Genomic DNA, 20,660 nt, shown 5'->3' with positions numbered 1-20,660 from the left:
AGACTCTAATGTTGCCATAAGACTCTTCCTACCTTGCTTCAATCCCTGTTAAGACTCTGATTCACCACAAATATCACTAACTCAAGATTTAGAAGTGCATTGATCTTGGGGACTTAACAGCAGCTATCTAATCTACTTTAAGTTTTCCTGAACAAAGATATTTGGTGTGTGCTATACAAAGAATTGGATATTGGATTAAACAACTTGAGTTTTTGTTTACCCATTAATGTGGCCCTGTTCAGCAGCTTTCCTCGGGTAATGTCTGAATGAGAGAAGAGATTTAGGAGCCTTGTCTCAGCTCTCATTACTGAGACATACTGATGGCTGCCAGCAGTGTCTGTGCACTGCTTGATTGAACCAGTTTGACTCTGCTGTCCTTTCTGTTTGATTGATACCCCACAAAAGCAGCAACAGATAATGAAGAAGACTCAACACAAAGACATTATCTAAGTCATCACCTGAAAAAAATCTGAATTTTTGTCACTTTTTGGATGTTCTGTGCTTCATCAGAAAATAATCTGATAATCCAACCAGACAATGACCATAATTACAATGACAATGCAATTCTTCTTGTACATTTCACCATTTTCCTTTCAGAAGTGTGGTAATGGTGTTATTACACAGCAGAGAGTTCCTCCAGTGTAGTTAAATTCAACTCCTAAACCACCAAAGAAAGGCTGTGCCAAACAGTTTGCTCTTACAAAGATGACTGCTAGGGTTTAGATTATATTATAGTGGTGTTAATATGTACTCACCTTTCTGAAGTGACAGACACAAGGTGTGGCTAACACCTTTAGACAACTTCCAGACAATCATGAAGTTAATCAGAATGACTAAATAAATAAACATTATGTGCTATAGCTGAGTAATCTTGAAAATTACCGGTTACACTCAGCGTTGGGTTCTATATTAAATACAAGCACAACCAGTTAGGCAAAATAAATCTGTATGCGCAGTCATCTCTGGTGAAATGCAGCAGCTGTTGTAGTGCAACAACCAGGAGAATCCAGAAGATCCATATATTATACACTCATTTGACAGTTAATCAGGTACACCTAGCTAAAATGAATGCAACCTAATTGCCCTGTAAAATCCTCCTTTGTGAAGATTATAATGTTCAGTTTTTATTAAAAACTTTTAGAGAGGTGTTGATTCACCTGTATAATAACTGATGAGGATGTAGTTTGTGGTGCTATAGAACTGTATTGCATTATGCAGAGAGGTGTTTTAGTAGATGCACGATACAAAGCAATATAATCCAACAGCATGACAATTGCAGCCACCAAAATTACCATAAAGTTGAATCAAAACCTCTCTTAAGCAATTTCAGTAAAAACTGAACATTATAACCATCATGAAGGACTTATTGCAGGGCTGTTCTATTAGACTGTATTAGCTTTAGCCAGATGTTCCTAATAAACTGAGGGTACAGTATATTATACGCTTTTCATTGATTTTCTTAGCCACACTCTTTCAACTCAAGTCAAACTTTGCAGTGCAGCCACTAACACTGAGGTGTTATCCCTCCCAGCCAACAGTTCTGGGAAGTGACAGCAAAAGCTCTGCCTGATTGTCATTCCCAAATGTAATAACCAAAATGTTCTAAGTAAGGGGATGAAATATGATATGAAAGATTTTGAGGTGACTGGGACATTGTTTTCCTTTCATTTTTCTTTTCAAAAGTAAGAGCTGAATCCCAGGTGGCATGAAGAACTGCCAAATATGACCAACAGTGGTGAGGGGAGGGGACTGACTGGGCAGAAATCTCCAAAGCGGTACAGGAAAATTACCAAAACCATCTGCAAGCCAGTGAATGTGAGGTGGAGTCTAACAGAAATCCCTCATGTGTACACATCTGGCTAAAGAATGTTAAGCTTCCTTACTTTCTAATAACAATTATATTCAAACTCTGTATTTGTAGCTCATTGTGTACAATGGCATACGAATTTGCAGCATTGGCTCAAATGTTGTGAAAACTTGGGCAGTCTAAACCAAGATCATCACTTTTCTCTTTTCGTAATGTATGGAGTTCACACACAAGCAATTGTTTTCATTCATAATTCCACTTTATTTTGGAAAATGTACCATACAAGCCAAGGGCCCCTCTACAAGTCAGGGTCTGACCTAGATGATATTGTACTTTCCTGGTTCGAATTCATTAACAAATGTGCAGTCAATTAAAACACCAATAACCAGTTGACACACGAATCTGGGGTGTTGGAGCCCCTGGGGTTCACTTACTGGAAACAGGAAGGGTCAGGGCAGAGTTTATTTCATAGATGGGCCATTGGAGGGCAGGAACAAACAGCATAAATCAGTTTAAGGTGTTTAATATTAAATCTTTTTGGTAAAATGAGTTTTGATTTGGCATTTGAAGACTACCAATTGTGAAAAGGCAGCAGCGGCAGTTCTGCCCCCCCCCCCCCCCCCCCCCCCCCATCTTGTGACACGTTTTACTTTTATCAAAAAAAATGCAGCCCCTTTGATTTGTATATTGCACTAGACATATCACGATTTCGAGAATATTTAAATTAATTATTCAGTCTTACTTAAAAAACAAGGCCTTTATCAGCAAAACACCCTAGAACTACAGTAGGCCTACAGTAGGCTGTAATGGAGGATAGGTCTACTGAAGAAATATGATAGTGATAGTATTGAGTATTAGTTTAAAACTAAAAGAGATATAAATAGCATTTTAGTCATTTTGTGTTGTAGACTTGCAGTTGAATGTCCTAAACACACTTAAACTTCAGTCGAAGATTACAGTTATTTCGGTGGTGGATACTCAGGTTTCCTGTGCGCGTCCTCAACGGAGGAAAAGCATGTGATTGCGCGCCCCCGCGAATCAGGGGGAGGAGCCGGAGATTCTCTACGGTGCAACATTGTCTCGGCAAGTAACCCCTCTCCAGCGTGGCACTGTCTTTGAAGAAGAGGAGACGAATGATCTGTTTTTAGTGGATGGAAGCTTGACTTCTTTGATAAATATCAGTCAGAACTCGTATGTAACCCGCTTGAGGATTTACGGAGCCATACCAGTGACAAACCGTGGGATTTTGGTTTATTTCTCGACGGGCCCGGATACAGCTTGATACCGATAGAGAGACTCAACTCAGGTCCTTCGTCCTGACATGGACACAGGAATTGTACCCGAAAAGAAAAGGTAACATTAGTGCTAGCTAATGCTATGTAGCAGGCTATCTTGTTGTTTAGGGACTAGCTGCACAACTTTGGTCATCTCTTGTGATTTGATTACTATTACTGCTGTGACATTATGGGCTTTATTTCAAGGTTACTTGATAGTTTAGCGTGTTTGTTCGACAAAATGCGTGTGCTGGTGACGCTATTGCTGTTAGCAAGCAGCTAACGTAGCTTGCTAGCTGACATAAGCTAGCTGCTAGCTGAACTAACCCAGTGTAAAATTGTTTATTTAGCAAGCTACTAAAATAAGTTAGTTGATGCAGGTAGCATCTCGCTAGATTGATTTGTCTGTTTACCTTGATTAAATCTGCTTTTAAATCAATTTTACCTCGTCAACCAGTACGTTACTACGTTATTGTATTTAATCGGTGTTGTGAGTCCTGGATGCTACGTTATTTTCATCTGTTCTGAATGTACCATTTATTTATCTTATTAATAATACATCACTGGTGGTGTATTATTTGGGAATTGATGAGCCAACATTGGCCGTTTTCAGTGTAAAGTTGCCAGCGCTCATGTGAGCAATGCTGGATTGTGGTGTGTGGTTTCTGTTGAAATATTTACGATTCAGTGAAAGTGGCCTTGGTTTGAATTTCTTTTAATTTTCTGGACTGGTAATGGTTCATGGTTAAGTTTAATTAGAGAAGTAATCATCCTAATTAACAAATCTTGTAAACTTATGTCGAACATTACAAACAGCTGCATTTGAAACTACTTTAAATTCCACAGCAGTTATTTCACATGGCCAGTTTGTTCAAATGTTCAGTAGGCTCGGTTTTAACCAATTAACTAGTAAACTGAGAAAATGTATTGTAAAGTGGCTTTTTTCTTGATATATACACAACAATAAAGTACAACAATTAATTCATCATCATAAATTAAATAGATTTTTTTTGTCCAGCTTTGGTTTGGATTTTATTGGAAGTAGTTGTCATTGACCAAAACTATTAATCGTGTCTGACAGTCTACTTTGAGTTTAATATTTAGTTGGCCTTCTTGCTATTCCCTGACAAGCTTCAGTGAAAACACAGTGATTGAAGCTATCATTTATCTGAGCATCCAGCAGATTACTGATCTGGGCCCCTGGGTCATTGATATGGTGGAGGGTGAAGAGCTTATACTCAGACTTCTGCGTGCAAAGCTTGTTTTATTTCCTCAAATCAGCCCTGGTTCCACTTTGGGCATACACTTAACTGTTCTAATTCAAATTGAGGGGAAATGTCTTCCTGATAGTATTAACAGTATCAGACCAAAAAGTCACCTGATAAACAGTCAGTCCTGAGATAAACAAGGTCATAAAAGGTACCAACAGATGATCAGCAGGGTGGTAAAAGTGGACAGGGGATGTAGGGATTCCTCAGCTGGGGGTAGCATGGCAACAATGAAATTCTTCCACAAACAACAACAGTAGAAAGCTTCACTGTGGAATAATATGCAGTCAACAAAAAGCTGAAAAGCTGTAAAAGAGTGTTATTGTCTTAACCAGAAACTTGGGATAGTATAAAGATGCGCTTTGCATAAAGGTTTTCCTGTGCAATTTCGGAACCAATTGGTAAGGTAAAATGAACATGAAATAGATTTGGAAGATCCCCTGAAATTTACCTAATGTTTTATCCGTTAGTAATGGGAGTAGTGTTTGAAACTCAACTCAATGTAGGTGTAATTTGTTCCATGGAATTTAAGTTCTCCTACATGCTAAAATTTGTTGTTATTAAGATCTTATTAAGGTGTTGTGCATCAGTTAAAATGCCTGTAGTTTTCTTCTTTTCATTTTCAAGGATTTGCCGTCTGCCTTGCACTTCACTCACTTTCTGCTAACTTCTAATTAGGCACTTTGTGTATGTACATGTAAAATGTCAACATCCTATTTAGTTTCAGTAATTCTTATGTTCATTCTATCTCAGAAACAATTCAAAGTTGTGGTCTGGTTGGATGCAGTTTCAGCAGGTCTCTGTGAGGTGCCATGGTATTATTTCTGTCTCATCTCTTAATCACTCAGGCTTGACGTCAAAAGGAGTGGCCAAATGTGTGTAGCAATTCTCTGGCTGACAATTTGCAGGTTGCCCTGAGACATTCGAGTACAATTTGCTGCCTGTGTGCAGTCTAGTTAGAACTTGAAAAGTAAATTTGGTTACTTGTTGGTGCAGAGCATAGGTTTGTATTGTTTGTGTGCACATTTTTCTCATGTAGGTTTTGTAATTGAAGAAAAGAATAAAGAAATAAAATGTGCACTGAAGCCTTAAGGCTTAGACTGCTAAATCACTGCTTTATAAAGGGTGACTATTGTAGTTAGTTAAGCTCGCATGTTACTGTGTTTAAAAATGTAAAGTAAGAGAGGCGTTTAACAGTTATGAATACAAAGCAGTTAAGGCTTCTTAAGCAATAATTGTGAGAACTGATCGATAATGGAGAAAGAATGCTCTTTACTGGTAGGTCAATGCTCGGAAGGACACAATACCATAAAGTACCTGCTAGGGTTGTGTTGTGCATTAGGATGTGAAGTTGTATAACAACTATATAAATATACACACCTTGAAATTTTCACTCTCTTCATTAATAAATACACCACGGCCGAAAAGACTTTGACAGTGTCTCATAAACAATGCAAGGAAGGAAGCGTGAAAACAATACCTTCATACATCCTGAATTTTGTTGAATATAATCGCCAATGCTTATCAGTTGTACAATTACTACTATAGTACTATGCACTTTCTCACTGTCTTTGCATTGGATTCACTGTCCACACCTGAATTTGGATTCATATTTGGATGTGTGGATGTTATATGTTTTTAAAATTAAGAGACACTTTCATTTAGCTGCAAACTAATTGAGTGTGCTTTTAAAGTCCCAAGGTCAGCAGTATAGATGGTTAAATTTCCAAGACTTAAACTTTTTATAAAGATTTTCTGTAGACTCAAGAAATCAACATAGTGTTGTGTACCAGTCTCTCAGGCATTTATCTTTCCTTCTTCACAAAAAGGCTTAAATGCCTTTTAGGCTCCAGTAAACTAATTCCCTGCAAAATTGCATTTCAAGTCTAACGCAGAAGAATCAACAACATTCACGGGAAGCTGATGAAAGTAAAATGTTTGATCATTTGGAGGCAGATTTGTACAATCCATATCGGGTGAGTAAGACTAGCCCATGTCCCAAATGAGAGGCTCTTTTTTATGAAGAATGTAACCTATTATATATGTTGGACTTAGTGGCTGTTCGTGGGCTAAATGTAATCAGCTGAAATAGTCTTTTGCACAGGAGGATGTAATCTGAGTTATATTAGGTTTTTTAAATGGTTTATAATATTTGTAATCTTGAGGATTTTTGCCAGGCTGCACCTCCCAGTGGAGAAGGACAGGATAGAGTCCCTACTGGAAGCGGTAAATTATTATTATTGTATACTAGCAAATTAACCTTCTTGTGAGGCACAAAGCTACTGCTGGTGAAAATCTCAGGAACAACGATGGGTTTGTTTTATTTTTTTCCTTTTGGGCATTTTTTTGAATTTTAACCCCCTTCAACAGTGAATGGAGCTAGCTAATGTGTTGTCAAAGCGCCATTTTAACAGAGTTTGTATAGCTTTATGTAATGAAAACCCAGCAGAGTCAAACAAAAACTATACAGGTCTTCATCAAAGAAAATAGATAAATAAAAATGGGTATATTAATACTGTAAGTAAAAGTTTCCCATCTGTATTTTATATATTTAAATGATCAATTAGTTACTGAGTTGCTGAACAGAGGAAAGTATCTAACATCAGTGCAATGAACCATTACAATCAACCCCTGCCAAGCTGTTTTCAAATATGTCCTCGAGTGGCTGATTATAATGCCGAGATTTTACTGGGAAATTTATTTATTTTCAGTCTTGCTTTGCCTTTCCTCCCATATTGGGTAAAGATTTTAGTTGTGGTTTTCCCCCCCCGAACGGGATTATATAATAGATAAGACAATGTTTACTGTCAAACTAAACAGTACTGACAGATAGTGAGAACATTTCTCTAGTGAAACAGGTCAACCCCCAGTAACAAAATACACAAGCAACTCGGGTAAAATTGGCCAGGCTGATTATCAATGTAAACAGTTTTTTCCCCCATTAATCTTCAGATCACTTGTCCACATCTGGTAACAACTCAAATAAATTTTGTTTACATTAATAGCACTCATTCTTATTAGAAACCAAAGCAAGTCTAATTAAACAGAGCAAAACTGCAAATGTGATTGTGTTGTGAGGCATGTCCAGCAGAGGACTGCTGGGCATGCATGACCATGTGCATAAATAGTGTTATGTAACGGTGGCCTCTCTGCTTGCTTTGTTTTAACATTAAGAGAAGCATTTTGTTTTCATTGCATGTTTCATGTCAGGAGGAAAAACTGTGTTTTCTCCTTTTGTAATTTTGAGGAGGCAGTGGAGGTGTGTCATCAAATGTCAGCAGTTTTACTTTTTATAATCAAGTATCACAATACTGAATAGGACATAGGAGTATAAAAGGAAATGCTTGTATTACACAATTGTGTCACAGGGCTGTAATTCTAAAATTGGACACTGTAAAAAGAGGTTATGCTTTCGACACTATCGGCTATCCTTTATGATCTATAGGTTTAGATGCGTTTATTACTTATCTTTGGTATTACAGATGTTTATAGAGCTGTGTACAGTGACTCAAACACTGGTGTTCGTCATAATAACTGTAGGCTTAGTGAAATGTCCTCTATGTTGTCTCACTGTGTTCAGTGGTCATGTATTTGGATAATGGATTTGCATAAAGGCATGTGATACAACGGGGAGCAGCTACTACAGAGGAAAACAATTTGTTTACAGGCTAGTACTAATCGGTCATCTAGCCTGTGAAGGGACTACAGTTAGTAACAATGTGTGGAGTTTATCTGTCATTAGATCATCAGAGGTTTAGGCAGTAGTTTAGCAAGATGACTTTCCCAGTGTGTGACTTGTGCAAAATGTCTTGTTAATAATTTGTTATAACTTAAGCCTGTGATGATAAATTAACCCATTTACATGAATGTAAGTTGGGGGTGAACGTTCTGTTGATATTGGACCAAAATGAAGAGTTGAACATGTTGATACAATACAGAACAGATTGCATAACCCTGCAGTTACCCTTTATGATGTCCAGACATTCTGGCTATGGTACATGCCGGCAACAGAAGATATTGTAAACATTTGTCAATGTTTTTACAAATGTGCAAACATGTGATTGAATGTATACGCTTGTAGTTGTAGCTGTAATTAGAGTCTAGGTTGGAACATGTTTATATTACAGTTCATATTTTTGAGAGGAGGATTTCTGGTATATGCACCATCCAAATTTCTTGTTTACACGTTGTCATCAAATGGGGATTAGATGACCAAGGAAAGATATTCCATAGAATTGTGGTTGACTTATCATCCAATATGTGTTCAGTGATTTGGACTTTTGCATTTGTTTTTTACTTATTTAGGTGTAGCTATCTAGTTTTGAAAGGTAGTTTTCTGTTTGTACTAAGTGCAAGTGCAGTGGTAAGGACCTGAGCAATTGTCTGCACATAAAACCCTCATCAGACTCAGATGTTTTTCTCAGGCTTAGATCATTGCCATGCTATGCTCGGCCTTGTGTTGTATCTTTTTACCCCAGAGAACAAGTAATGTGATTTGTAGAGGGTATTGCACATCAGTTGTATTATAAGTGTTCCTGCAACCCTGCCAGGTGATTTGATGCACATTAGGCTAATTTTAGTTGGATGGTACATTTTCTTGTTAGAGAGCCTCAAATAACAATATGGCCTTTGTCAATGCTGTAAGTCCATAACAGATCAATTTCAATTAGGTGTTCATTTCAAAGCCAGGGGCTTTTGAAGCACAGTCTATTTTGTTGTGATGCTGCTCCAGTGTCTTCTAAAATACATTTGAGGTTATGACGTGGTTACCAATACAAATAAAAAGTCAAATCAGTGCTTAGTTTAAAAGCCATTGTGAGAAATCAATAAAATCAAGAGCATAGTTTTAAAAGTGATTTGCACAAGTTATTGTCTCCTTTAAAGTCTGCTCTCCTTTGTCATTTTAATACTGACAGCTCTTGTTAAGCTCTTGTTTACAGTGTGGTGATGGTCCATTAGCCAGACTTTGGATAACTGCCTGGGTAAATGCAGGATCTGAAATGGAGCAAGTACAAGCAGTGAGCAGTTATGAGGGCTGCTGATGCAACATGATGGAAAATCTGACAATTTCTTTGTCCTTGTAGTTGCAGTTGTCGCTTACTCTGTGTTTATGTGCGCTGTCTGTGTTAGTGCTAGTATTATCATTCTCCTCCCTGTAGATCCGTTGAGCCAGGCTCGTAAATGTCTTAATGATTGGTGTCACACTGTAGCTTGGCTGTGCACCAACAGACAGACAAGAGAATCCATTCCCGTCCTCCCAGCCAATCACTCTAAGGGGATGGACTCCATTTCATTTGGTCAGTGGCCAATAAGATGGTCTCAGTCAGATAGCCATGTATGTAAATTAGTCTGATGGGGGTCCAGACGGTGGCTTGGCTGTGAGCTCACTCGTTGCGAACTCCAGCTGCTGCAGCCTTCCCCCACCAGTGATAGGCCAGAGGCTGACCAGACTCTGTGCACAAACTCAAGTCAGGAAGGAGGGATGTCAGCTCTTGGAGTGCACACAGTGCAATCAGAACCAATTTGTCACAAGTCTATCTTTGACCCACCACCTGTCTCCCGCAGAGTGAGCTCGGAGCGGAGGAAGGAGAAGTCCAGGGATGCAGCGCGATGTCGGCGTGGGAAGGAGTCGGAAGTGTTCTACGAGCTGGCCCAGCAGCTGCCCCTGCCCCACAGTGTCAGCTCCAGCCTGGATAAGGCCTCCATCATGAGGCTCACCATCAGCTACCTGCGCATGAGGAAGCTGCTCAGCACTGGTCAGTATCTGTAGTTGTACCGGATGATGTACAGTGTAGCATGGGACACATCTATATTTTTTAAGTGAAGTCCTAAGGATAGTTGAGTTTTGCAGCTATTGTCATTGTAATTTTAGAGGCAGCTTGAAAATTAGCTCAATAAAGAGGCAATATTTTGAATTTTCATTAGATTTACTTGTAGTAGAATGCCATCACATTTAAATGATTTAAAGCATTGCTGGAGAAAAGAAAGGACACCCTAAAGAGAGTGAGATAAATAGTGGGCACAGTCTGAGATGCAGAGGAAGGAAACGGTGATAAACAGTTAAATACTGAGTCAGTTACTCACACACACTGACGGAGATCCATTTGCAGATATACTTTAGGGGGCGGGGGATTTCTGCGTCGCGTTGTCTTGCCCAGCAAACGTGTTCTTTAGACAACAGAGGCTTCTGATGATGACCTGAGCCTGGTTTCCTCATGCTTTTCTTTTCTTTGTCTACTTTCCTTTATCTCTCTCACCCCCTTCCTCCCCCCTCTGTTATCTCCTCCAGATGACCCAATGGCAGAGGAGGAAACAGAGCTGGATATCCAGCTAAACAGCTCCTACCTTAAGGCCTTGGAAGGCTTTCTCATGGTGCTGTCTGAAGACGGAGATATAATCTATCTCTCTGAGAATGTCAACAAGTGCCTCGGGCTGGCACAGGTTAGTCTTATTTAACCTGCGTTTTGTCAGCATAAAGACTGGTGGGAAACAGAAGTCAGAAGTAGAAACTTTTCAGCCAAAAAACATGATTGTACTTCCAATGTTATACAACAAAAATGTTATTGTTAAATTTTTAGAGATACTGCTCAATAAACATTCCACATGCACATGAAGCCTTTTATTGAAAAAGATTAGAAGAAGTCACCACAATCTCTACTGTGGACAATATGGACAAACAGCTGCATGTACACATATGTGGTAAGAGGACTTAGATTCTGTTCTCACTCTGTCTGCTGCAGTTTGACCTGACTGGACACAGCGTGTTTGATTTCACACATCCCTGTGACCAGGAGGAGCTGAGGGAGATGTTGGTCCACAGAACAGGTGAGGGACAACAACAGACCACTATAATGGAGAGGGACAGACATACACATGGGCTCATCAGCAGGGAATCCAATTCACTCTGAGCTGGCAAGTTCAGACTAGGAATCTGTCAGAAGCAGTTATCATTTTCCCTCTTCAGTCCTGAGGTCAAAGTGATTAGAGTTGGCTAGTGTGTACTTCAGTGACCTTTCATTCAGCATTACTGGAACAGTACACTACATCACTGGCACATTTACTGCTTGCACTACACAGTTTAGCCTTGTTTTGTGTCAGTGGCTAGAATTAGTTTACTTTTTCTTTCTATTTCCAGTTGGTAAAAGTTTGTGCAGGATTTTTAAGTGACATTAGTATAGCTAAACATTAGTAAGCTTTCCTCTGAAGTGTACTTCATAACATAATTCTATATCAATAGATGGTCATATGAGGGCACACTGCATTTCTCCTTGGTATTGCGAGTGCAAAGTGATATTATCTTAGCTATAACGGCTGCTAACTCCACTTCCTTTATTTAACTTGCTGTAGCTCACCACAGTGCAAAAGCTTTATTGCCTAATGTCTTGTCTGAATGCAAATATGAAATGTTTGAAAATGAAAATTTTATAATACAACACTGAAATGAATAAAAAAATAAAAAGAATTCAGGCAATTGTAAGTTCTAATGGCTCTATTGTCATTTCAACACACTTATGCCTCTCACCATACAGATGCTGTTTCCCTTTTTGAAACTGTGACTCTGACTCCTTGTGTTGTTTCAGGCTCCAAAAAGACCAAGGAACCAAACACAGAGCGCAGCTTCTTCCTCCGAATGAAATGTACTCTGACAAGCAGGGGCCGAACTGTCAATGTCAAGTCAGCAACTTGGAAGGTACGGCCTAATGTAATCATTGAAGAAATATACTCTCCGCAATGTATCAGAAGTAACCTTTTTAGTTTTTAGATAAATGCTCCTTTTTTTTGTAAACCAATTCCTCTGATAATTACCTCTCTAATGCATTAGGAAACTATTTAGTATCCTTGGAGTCTGGAAATCACAATAAATGTGTTGTGACCCTTGTGTTATCTCCCTAGGTTCTCCACTGCTCAGGTCACGTGCGTGTTTATGACACCCACACTGAGCAGACTACCAACGGGCACAAGGAGCCACCTGTCCCTTACCTGGTTTTGATCTGTGACCCCATCCCACACCCCTCCAACATTGAGGTCCCTCTGGACACCAAGACCTTTCTCAGCCGCCACACAATGGACATGAAGTTCACGTATTGTGACGAGAGGTGAGTTTGCTCATTGGAGTGGATATTATATGCTTAAGAAGCTTATCATGGATAAAAACATGGTTCAGCTTCTTAAGCCACTTGTGTAGTGCTTTTCTATTATTACCATGGCTTTCACCCGCACAGTCATACAGAGCCACCTAGTGCTCATTGTGGATACTACAGAAGCTTTAGTTTGTCAGTGGAAGACTTAATCTTTTTGTCCTTCTCCAGGATCACTGAGCTCATGGGTTATGAGCCAGAGGACCTGTTGAATCGTTCTGTGTATGAGTACTATCACGCTCTGGACTCTGACCATCTTACCAAGACTCACCATAACTGTAAGCATAAGACTTAAATTGCAACTTGGACTGTGTCTGACATTTTGAACAAGCTCCAGCTGTGTGTTATTTGCCAAACTTTTAACCAAATGCCAAAATCAATCTTCTAATTTCCCCCCTTGCTTTCCTTTTTGCTTTCAGTGTTCGCAAAGGGCCAGGTCAGCACAGGACAATACCGGATGTTGGCCAAGAGAGGAGGCTTTGTGTGGGTGGAAACCCAAGCCACTGTCATCTACAACAACAAGAACTCCCAGCCACAGTGTGTTGTCTGTGTCAACTTTGTGCTCAGGTACTAAAGAGTCAATTTTTTTTTTAGAAGAGACTGTCATGTATTAACCTGTTTGTTTTATACTTCTCAAGTTAAAAAGCCAGCTAAGGGCCTGCATAATTATATATAAAATTATAGTTTGAAGTGATGAAGTGGCTTGTTTGTAATCCCAGTTCTCACGGAGCCATTGGAAAATCTTCAGTAAACTCAGTCTTACGGCTGCTTAACTCTGCCATGTCTTTGTTCTCTGCTACAGCGGCATCCAGGAGGAGAAACTGATCTTGTCTCTGGAGCAGACTGAGGATGTGAAGCCAGTGAAGGAGGAGCAGCAGCAGCAGCAGATGCAGCAGATGCAGCAGCAGGAGGAAGAGGAAAAGGAGGAGGAGGAGGAGGAGGAGGAAGAAGAGAAAGCTGCAGTTCAGAACAGCATGCCTGACATGTCTCCAACCCTGCTGAAGGAGGAGGAGGAGAAGACTCCAGAGCTGGATGTGATCAAACTGTTCACCCAGGCGGGAGAGGCCCGGCCGCTGGCTAGCCTGTATGACCAGCTGAAGGAAGAGCCTGAGGCCCTCACCCTGCTGGCCCCGGCAGCCGGAGACACAATCATTTCCCTGGACTTCAGCTGCCCTGGTTCGTGACCCTATTATAGATACTTAAATATCTCTACAACATAAATCAAGAGTTTATATGTTAAACAGTAAATTAAATTATTCTAACTTTCTTATGTCCTCTGGCACAGATTCAGAAATCCAGCTACCAAAGGAGGTCCCTCTCTATAATGATGTAATGCTACCGTCCTCCAGTGAGAGGCTGGCTCTGCCCCTTTCACCGCTGCCGACCAGCGCGCCTCTCCATGTCACCATCACCACCACCACCACCACCACCTCTGAGGATGCAAAATCTGAGAGCTATGCTCCAGCTCCGTCCACTATATCGACCAGCCACAGCTCCTCAGAGGTAAGACTGAGTGAATTGTCATTTTGCAGATTGGACTATTGACTCGCCAATATGTATCAGGATGGTAATGACCTTTGACCTCTCATTTTTAGGCTGACAGTCCATTGGACTTTTGTTTCCCCATGGACTCAGATATGAGCGCAGACTTCAAGCTAGACTTGGTGGAGAAGCTGTTTGCCATCGATACGGAGCCCAAGACCCCCTTCACCACACAGGTAATAATGCCAGGAGATACTGTAGATTTTACTTTGTTTAAATCAAGTTCACAGTTAGTCTAACAGTAAAAAGTTCCCTATCTGGATTAATAGGACCTTTTTCTCCCCTTAAGGCTATGGAGGACTTAGATCTGGAAATGTTAGCTCCCTACATTCCCATGGATGATGACTTCCAGCTGCGCAGTCTGACCCAAGAAGAGCCTCTGTCTTGTGGACCAGTCAAATCCCTCAAGAGCTCTCCAGTCCATGTCACACAAGATGTCAGCAGCTATCCCAGCTCCCCATTCAGCACACCAGGCAGTCGCACAGCTTCCCCGGCACCACCTGAGCCTGTAAATGCCCCTCATCTTGCCACCATCCTTGCTAAGAGGTAAAGTCTCCAAAATGCACTATATTTATTAATTAATCATATTACTTATTTGGGTTAGTAAGTATCAATATCGCTGTGTTGCAGGACACCGCAGTTGGACAAAGAAGTTTCACTCAGGACCTTGGCAGCTCAGAACGCACAGCGCAAAAGAAAACTGGGTGACTTAAAGGAGATTATTGGACAGGTAAGTCCTTAATATCCAAACATACATAGAGGGAACTTTTATAGATGGAGAGTTTGAAAATCTGTAATTGATAATTGCAGGGAAGTTTGCCTGAGGAACAAGTGGAACAGGGCAAAAAGCTGAAGGCCTCTGAGTCAGGAACAACCAGGACCATACTTCTGCTGCCTTCAGGTGAATAAACTAGATCTAGACTACACTAGACTATTGCCTGACACTAATCATCAGAAGAATCATAACTCTGTATCTTTATTTCTGTTGCTCAGATTTGGCAAGTCGACTGCTGGGCAGCACATCAGAGGGCACCAATACTCTCTTTACCCTGCCACAGCTCACCCGCTACGACTGCGAGGTCAACGCCCCCTTGCAAGGCCGTCAGTACCTGCTGCAGGGGGAGGAGCTGCTGCGCGCACTGGACCACGTCAACTGAGTCAATGCTTAGCCTGCTCACTGCTGGACTAGACTGGACACTACAATTTCTCCCCCACATTGTCACTCCCTCTCCAAGCCCCCCCACCCCACCACCCCTTATTTATGTATCTGTATGAGTTTGATTATAGTTTGGCTGCTGTTTGTGCACATCATGTGATATCTGCAGCATTCCACTGTGACAAACACCATAGCAGCATCTGAGTTTTGGTGCAAGGGATTCAGGCATCATGAGATGTCCAAATGTCTTTTTTTTTTTTTTCTCTCTCTCTCTCTCTCTCTCTCTCTTTTCCGGGGAGTCTCTCAGCACACAGCGCCTCGACAGATGACCCTTCTCCAGCAGGTCACCACAGAACCTGGCGCTACTGCCAGCAGTGTATTGTAAGCTTCAGTCGCACAATTTATATTTTCTTAAAAAGAAAAATATTACCAGCAATATATATTAAGCCTTTTTAAAAGTAGTTTTGATGGGATTTGAACAATTTTATTTTTCCTCCCATACTTGTATGTTGTAGTACTCGTACTTAACAAGATGTCTCTAGTCCAGAAGTATGAAAATATTGTTTAAACCTAAAGTTGTTTGAATGTTATCTCCATTTAATAGCTATCAGTCTTTGAGGTAAATTCATTTAATTGTGTAGCAGTCCAGTACATGTCACTTTATTACTTTACTGTAAGTGTGTGTTACTGTACATATACCAGGGAAATTTTAATCTACTCAGTATGGCTTCACAGCTTTGACCTGTACTCTCAAAATCTGAGAGTAATCTCTTCACTTTTTGTTTGCTTCTCATCATGGACAACTGGTGTTTTGCTCTTAACATGAAATGAATTCATGTTTTTGGTTTTTACTGTGCGTGACATACAAAACTGTCTGTCTAAATAAGTGGATCTCAACCATTCAGATTTTACTTGTGTAATCATCGTCATCATAGCAGCATTCGTGAGTTGTCAAACTTGTTTGCTCTGTTAATGGTAGTCGGTTTATCACCATCTCTCCATGCCACATTGTTGGGTCTCTCATGCTTCCTGTATCTGTCTAACATTAAATGGCTTTAATAAAGTGCATTGTTTCAGGTCTCATGAACTTAGTTTACAAATACTGGATTTTGGACCATAGAAACTCAAATCTTTAAATCATACTGACTAGTTTTTTTTAACTCTTTCCAGTAAGAATTGACGAAATGCTTTGTTGAGGTACAAAACACATTGTTTATTGTACTCAAAAATACCTGGGAATAAATACTGAAGTGTTAAGTTGCTGGCAGGTTCATAATGCTTCAAACTGTTTGCATTGTAGAAATGACATGAATCATTGTGTAGCTAAGAACCATAAGACATGTAGAGAAGACAGGCAACACGTGAGCTGATAAATGGCTACAAACACCTATTGTTTTACTCGAACACTGCTTTCTCACTGCCATGATTTCCTCTGCAGTAACAACAAAAATGTATTATCACTATTGACATTCACAGTTTTCTTCTCTTACATAAACTAATCGTGGCAGGCTGCCAATCAGGTCAACAAGTGGTTACAAAATGAAATCAGTGTCACTCTGTGTACTCGGGAGTCATTTGCAGTTGTAGCAACTCGTTCCCTCTCTGCACCACCATGGTGATTTTGTCGCTGCTGCGGACAGCCTGGTAGATCTCCTCTGAAGTGTTCACCTTCACCCCATTTATCTCCACCACGACGTCTCCCGGCAGCATGCCAGCTCTGAAACAAGTGTGACAGCACTGTGGGTTAATGGCAGTTCATACATTTCCAATATTTTTCTCATGCAATATGGAAAACATACTGAAGGTTTCCAGAAATCCCATTAATAATACTAATGCATTTTGTATGTTCTCATGTCAAACATTGGACTTGAAAAGCATTCTTATCCTCGCCTGTTAGGGTACGTTTCAGGTTTTTATTAATATGGGGATGCTCTTTACTGTATCCATTGCACCTCAAAACTATTAAACATATGACATGACATTCAACTTCAAAAGCAAGAAGCATCTTTTACCACTCATTCTTATCCACAGCAGCTTGGTAGTCTTACCTGTTGGCCGGGGAGCCCATGATGACTCTGTGAATCAGGATGCCATGTGTCACATCTGGGAAGGATGGGTCTCTTAACTTCAACTCCGCAATGATGCTGAGGTAAGAGGCACAAAACAGAAACATCTGGTTTCAAACACAGTGCTGCAACACTGATGTAACTACACTGTGTGCTCAGTCTTACTGTAGGCATTTCTGATTTTGAAGCATTTACCTCGGTGTCAGTGTCAGCATCATTACGCCGATGTATCGCCGCTTTGTCTCTGACTCACGAAACCAGGAACCTTGGAGAAGATGGACACAAATAACAATCAGGCTACAGAGAATATGGAAGACAGAAAGTGGGTGTGACATGTAGCTTTAGAGTTTTTGTGTGTTCTTACTCTTTTTTTTTGCTGATCGATCAAGAAAGGCTCTCAGGTGATCAGATGGAATAGCAAAGGAGATCCCTGCAGTGACCTTCATGGTGTTTATACCAATGACTTCACCATCCTAATTTAGAGAGAGGAAAGCACATTCAGATAAGGTGAAGTATGAGATCAAATCACATCTGTTCAAAAGTCACACACCAGAGCAGTCAGAACAGGTTTGTAGACATGAATGTGATGATTAACATGTAAACAGGACATGTGACTCACCAAGTTAATTAGGGGACCTCCAGAATTTCCAAACTGCAAAACAAATCACATCACGTGTGACGTAAAGGAGCATAATATGAGAACTAGTCACAGGAAATCTGCTCTGCAGGCTAATTTTTTTCCTGATTCATCACTACACTTTTTTCCTAACATTTACGTGTATGTTCCTACTTTTTAAAATAGGTAATACATAAACTGAAAGATACACATTGTCACAAAAATAACTAACAAATACATTTATATCCTTAATACTCACATCAATGGTTGCATCTGTCTGTATGTACTCCATGTTGGAGTTGGACAGGCCCAGCTCCTTACTGCCTCTCTGTACTGAGCTGACGATCCCTGACGTAATCGTATTGCGCAAAGCAAAGGGGCTTCCCATGGCGACCACAAACTCCCCTTGTCGGACGTCAGACGACCGACCTAGGGTCAGCGTGGGTAAAGGATTCTACGTGTCAGGGGAGAGGAAAGAAGTTCAACAGTGGGACATTCATACAATCCAAGGAAATGAGCTTCCAATTTCTACTCATGTTCTATTTTTTTTTCTGCTAAAAATACATAATTATAAAAGTGCCCTGCTCTACAATAAAGATCTCTTTATTTCTCAGATTAGAAAAAATGACCAGCAACAAAATGACCTTTAAATAAAGAAGTCCTTTGTTGAACTCTTTACCGATGAGACAATATGAAGACTATTCATGAGCTTTTGAAATATTGCTGTTTCAGTTGTAGAAAACTACATCAGTCACAGCCTTGTTATTCTAATAAGAACTAGAACAAGCCAAAAGCACAAGCACCAGAACGAAGTTTGAATGTTTTCTCACGATAGTCATATAATGTTGCCAGCGTTGACTGTATTTTAGGTTATTTTTCTTGTCCTGCTTATTCCTGAATTTTGAATCTTTTTTAGTTGTCAACCAAGTTGACCTAGTTTCATATTCACATCGAAGCCTATATGTGGCCTTAGTTTTTTTTCATCTTTTGTTTTCATTTTCTGATTTGTCAGGTACTGTCTCTTTCATGAGGGACTGTGTGTTATAGTGTGGAGCCCTTATCAGCCACTATAATGGAAGCTAATGAGGGTCCAGTAAAATAAAATCTGAACATTTAGTCCATTCAGTAGATATCTTTGCAACTTATTGCTCACGTTTGCAGTGATCTTGATGGTGGCAATGTCTGCCACTTGATCAACATCCTGCACAGTGGCATGGTACATGTCTCCATTGGTGAGCTTCACACGGACACCTCTCTTGTTGGCCACAACATGGGCATTGGTGACAATGAGACCATCACTGCTGATAATGAAACCAGAGCCATTGGACACTGGGACTTCTCTTCCTGAAAATGGGTGTCTGTAAAACAGAAAAAGCAGGTGATTTTTTTCTGTTTAACATCATTAAATTCAATGCTTTGGATTTTTCAGTAATTGCGAATAATAAGTAAAAGAAATTTCAGAGTTCTGCAATTTAGGATGGACCTTTGATATGTTTTTTTCTAAATTAATAACTTGAACTGATACCAAAGATAATAATTAGTTTCACTCTTTCTAGACAGTTTTTGTGTCGTTACAGCCACGTTTTGACTGTTTTTACCATATTGTATCACATTCTTAACATCAAGTGTTAAGAAAATGTTGGGCACATTTTCTTAAGAAACAGACATTTCAACGTGTCAGAATCTGGTGTTATACATTATAAAACAGCGAATAATCCCCATTACAATATACTAGATCCCAAGATGACTTCATCAAATGCTTGTGGGTGTCTCTGTATCTGTGTAACACTACACAAAATAAGGTGTTATATGAAGTATGATAAAATAAAATAAATAAAAAAAACATCTGCAGTGGTAAATGTAGCTGAAATTCCTCACAGCTCATGATTTTTTAGAGCCTAAAAATTTGTGGTGAGATTTTTTTTTTTTTACCTTAAAAACAACGGTATAGAGTAACATTTGGTTTATTGACATTTTAACAATTTCAAATACCTGCTTTTCAGCCAACTTACCTGCCCACGATTTCAATGTATACGACAGCTGGGGTGGACTTCTCCACCACATCTGCAATAAAGTTGTATTTATATCGGGGGCTGTCAGGTTTAAAAGGGGAAGCACACTGAGCTAATGGCAGGATGTATTCAAGAAACCGTCCGACCACAGAGACTCGTCTGTCGTTTTCTTTTTTGTCTCTTTGACTATCCAGTAGCGCCGCGCCACACAGACCCAGACCCACCGATACTGTCCTGAGCAGAGGAGACCTGCTGTTGTTGTTACGACCACTTCTCCTGTCCCAAGCAGGAGCTCTCCTGTCCAGGCTTGTGTCCCCCTCCGCTGCCCCGTGCTTACACATAACAACAGAGGACACCCGGCTGACTGTCCTCTCCGCCAGAGAGTTAAGTCCGCGGCTTTGACACCGACTGTGTGTCCTTAGTGCTGACAGAAAACACCGATTGACAGCAGCTGCTGCCATGTTGCATCACCTCAGTCACACCGTCTCAGGAGTTTTCAGACAACCAAACACCACTTAAATCCAAATATATTTACAGCGCGAATGTTCCGGTTTGTACTAATCGTAATAATCGTCCCTGTTCCTGGAAAAAACACTAATAAAAATAAACACAAATACTTCCTTTGAGCCCTTCGGTTCTCCGCCACTGTCAGAAAGTCAGTCACACAGTTAATTTAGCAACAATCCAGTTCCGGGCCTGCGTAGTGCGCGTCTTCTCCTTCTTTTTGTCTATTTAGACAGTACTTGTTGTATTACTGCCCTCTGCAGGACATTTCACACTT

The 20,660-nt window shown here is 40.2% G+C and overlaps 2 protein-coding genes across 2 annotated transcripts; one reads left to right on the top strand and one right to left on the bottom strand.

Moving 5' to 3' along the window:
* The first annotated feature begins 2,858 nt into the window (after positions 1 to 2,858).
* On the top strand, positions 2,859 to 16,251 carry hif1aa (hypoxia inducible factor 1 subunit alpha a). Its single transcript, XM_056394108.1, has 15 exons — positions 2,859 to 3,160; positions 9,915 to 10,105; positions 10,639 to 10,790; positions 11,090 to 11,174; positions 11,930 to 12,039; positions 12,243 to 12,445; positions 12,659 to 12,765; positions 12,907 to 13,054; positions 13,290 to 13,663; positions 13,773 to 13,990; positions 14,083 to 14,205; positions 14,319 to 14,575; positions 14,660 to 14,759; positions 14,840 to 14,930; positions 15,023 to 16,251. The coding sequence occupies exons 1-15, from the start codon at positions 3,129 to 3,131 to the stop codon at positions 15,184 to 15,186; spliced, it is 2,355 nt and encodes a 784-aa protein (XP_056250083.1). The 5' UTR covers positions 2,859 to 3,128; the 3' UTR covers positions 15,187 to 16,251.
* Positions 16,252 to 16,389: 138 nt separating this feature from the next.
* On the bottom strand, positions 16,390 to 20,586 carry LOC130180538 (serine protease HTRA2, mitochondrial-like). The gene is made up of 8 exons (XM_056394109.1): positions 19,880 to 20,586; positions 19,021 to 19,225; positions 18,127 to 18,321; positions 17,871 to 17,903; positions 17,616 to 17,724; positions 17,447 to 17,516; positions 17,234 to 17,329; positions 16,390 to 16,902 (listed from the first exon to the last, which is right to left on the bottom strand). Exons 1-8 carry the CDS (start codon positions 20,338 to 20,340, stop codon positions 16,737 to 16,739), a joined length of 1,335 nt encoding a protein of 444 aa, XP_056250084.1. The 5' UTR covers positions 20,341 to 20,586; the 3' UTR covers positions 16,390 to 16,736.
* Positions 20,587 to 20,660: the final 74 nt, after the last annotated feature.

Source organism: Seriola aureovittata, chromosome 13 (assembly GCF_021018895.1).
Source record: "Seriola aureovittata isolate HTS-2021-v1 ecotype China chromosome 13, ASM2101889v1, whole genome shotgun sequence".
Taxonomy (NCBI): domain Eukaryota; kingdom Metazoa; phylum Chordata; class Actinopteri; order Carangiformes; family Carangidae; genus Seriola; species Seriola aureovittata.
This window is presented reverse-complemented; position numbering and strand designations above follow the sequence as displayed.

What these genes read in the sequence shown, in the direction of transcription:
- hif1aa (XM_056394108.1), top strand. Translation starts at nt 3,129, where the DNA reads ATGGACACAGGAATTGTACCCGAAAAGAAAAG. An exon ending in ATTGTACCCGAAAAGAAAAG is followed by an intron (nt 3,161 to 9,914) that starts GTAACATTAGTG and finishes TGTCTCCCGCAG; the next exon opens with AGTGAGCTCGGAGCGGAGGA. An exon ending in TAAAGGAGATTATTGGACAG is followed by an intron (nt 14,760 to 14,839) that starts GTAAGTCCTTAA and finishes TGATAATTGCAG; the next exon opens with GGAAGTTTGCCTGAGGAACA.
- LOC130180538 (XM_056394109.1), bottom strand. Translation starts at nt 20,340, where the DNA reads ATGGCAGCAGCTGCTGTCAATCGGTGTTTTCTGTCAGCACTAAGGACA. An exon ending in TACATTGAAATCGTGGGCAG is followed by an intron (nt 19,226 to 19,879) that starts GTAAGTTGGCTG and finishes TCTGTTTTACAG; the next exon opens with ACACCCATTTTCAGGAAGAG. An exon ending in ATGGGCTCCCCGGCCAACAG is followed by an intron (nt 16,903 to 17,233) that starts GTAAGACTACCA and finishes CACTTGTTTCAG; the next exon opens with AGCTGGCATGCTGCCGGGAG.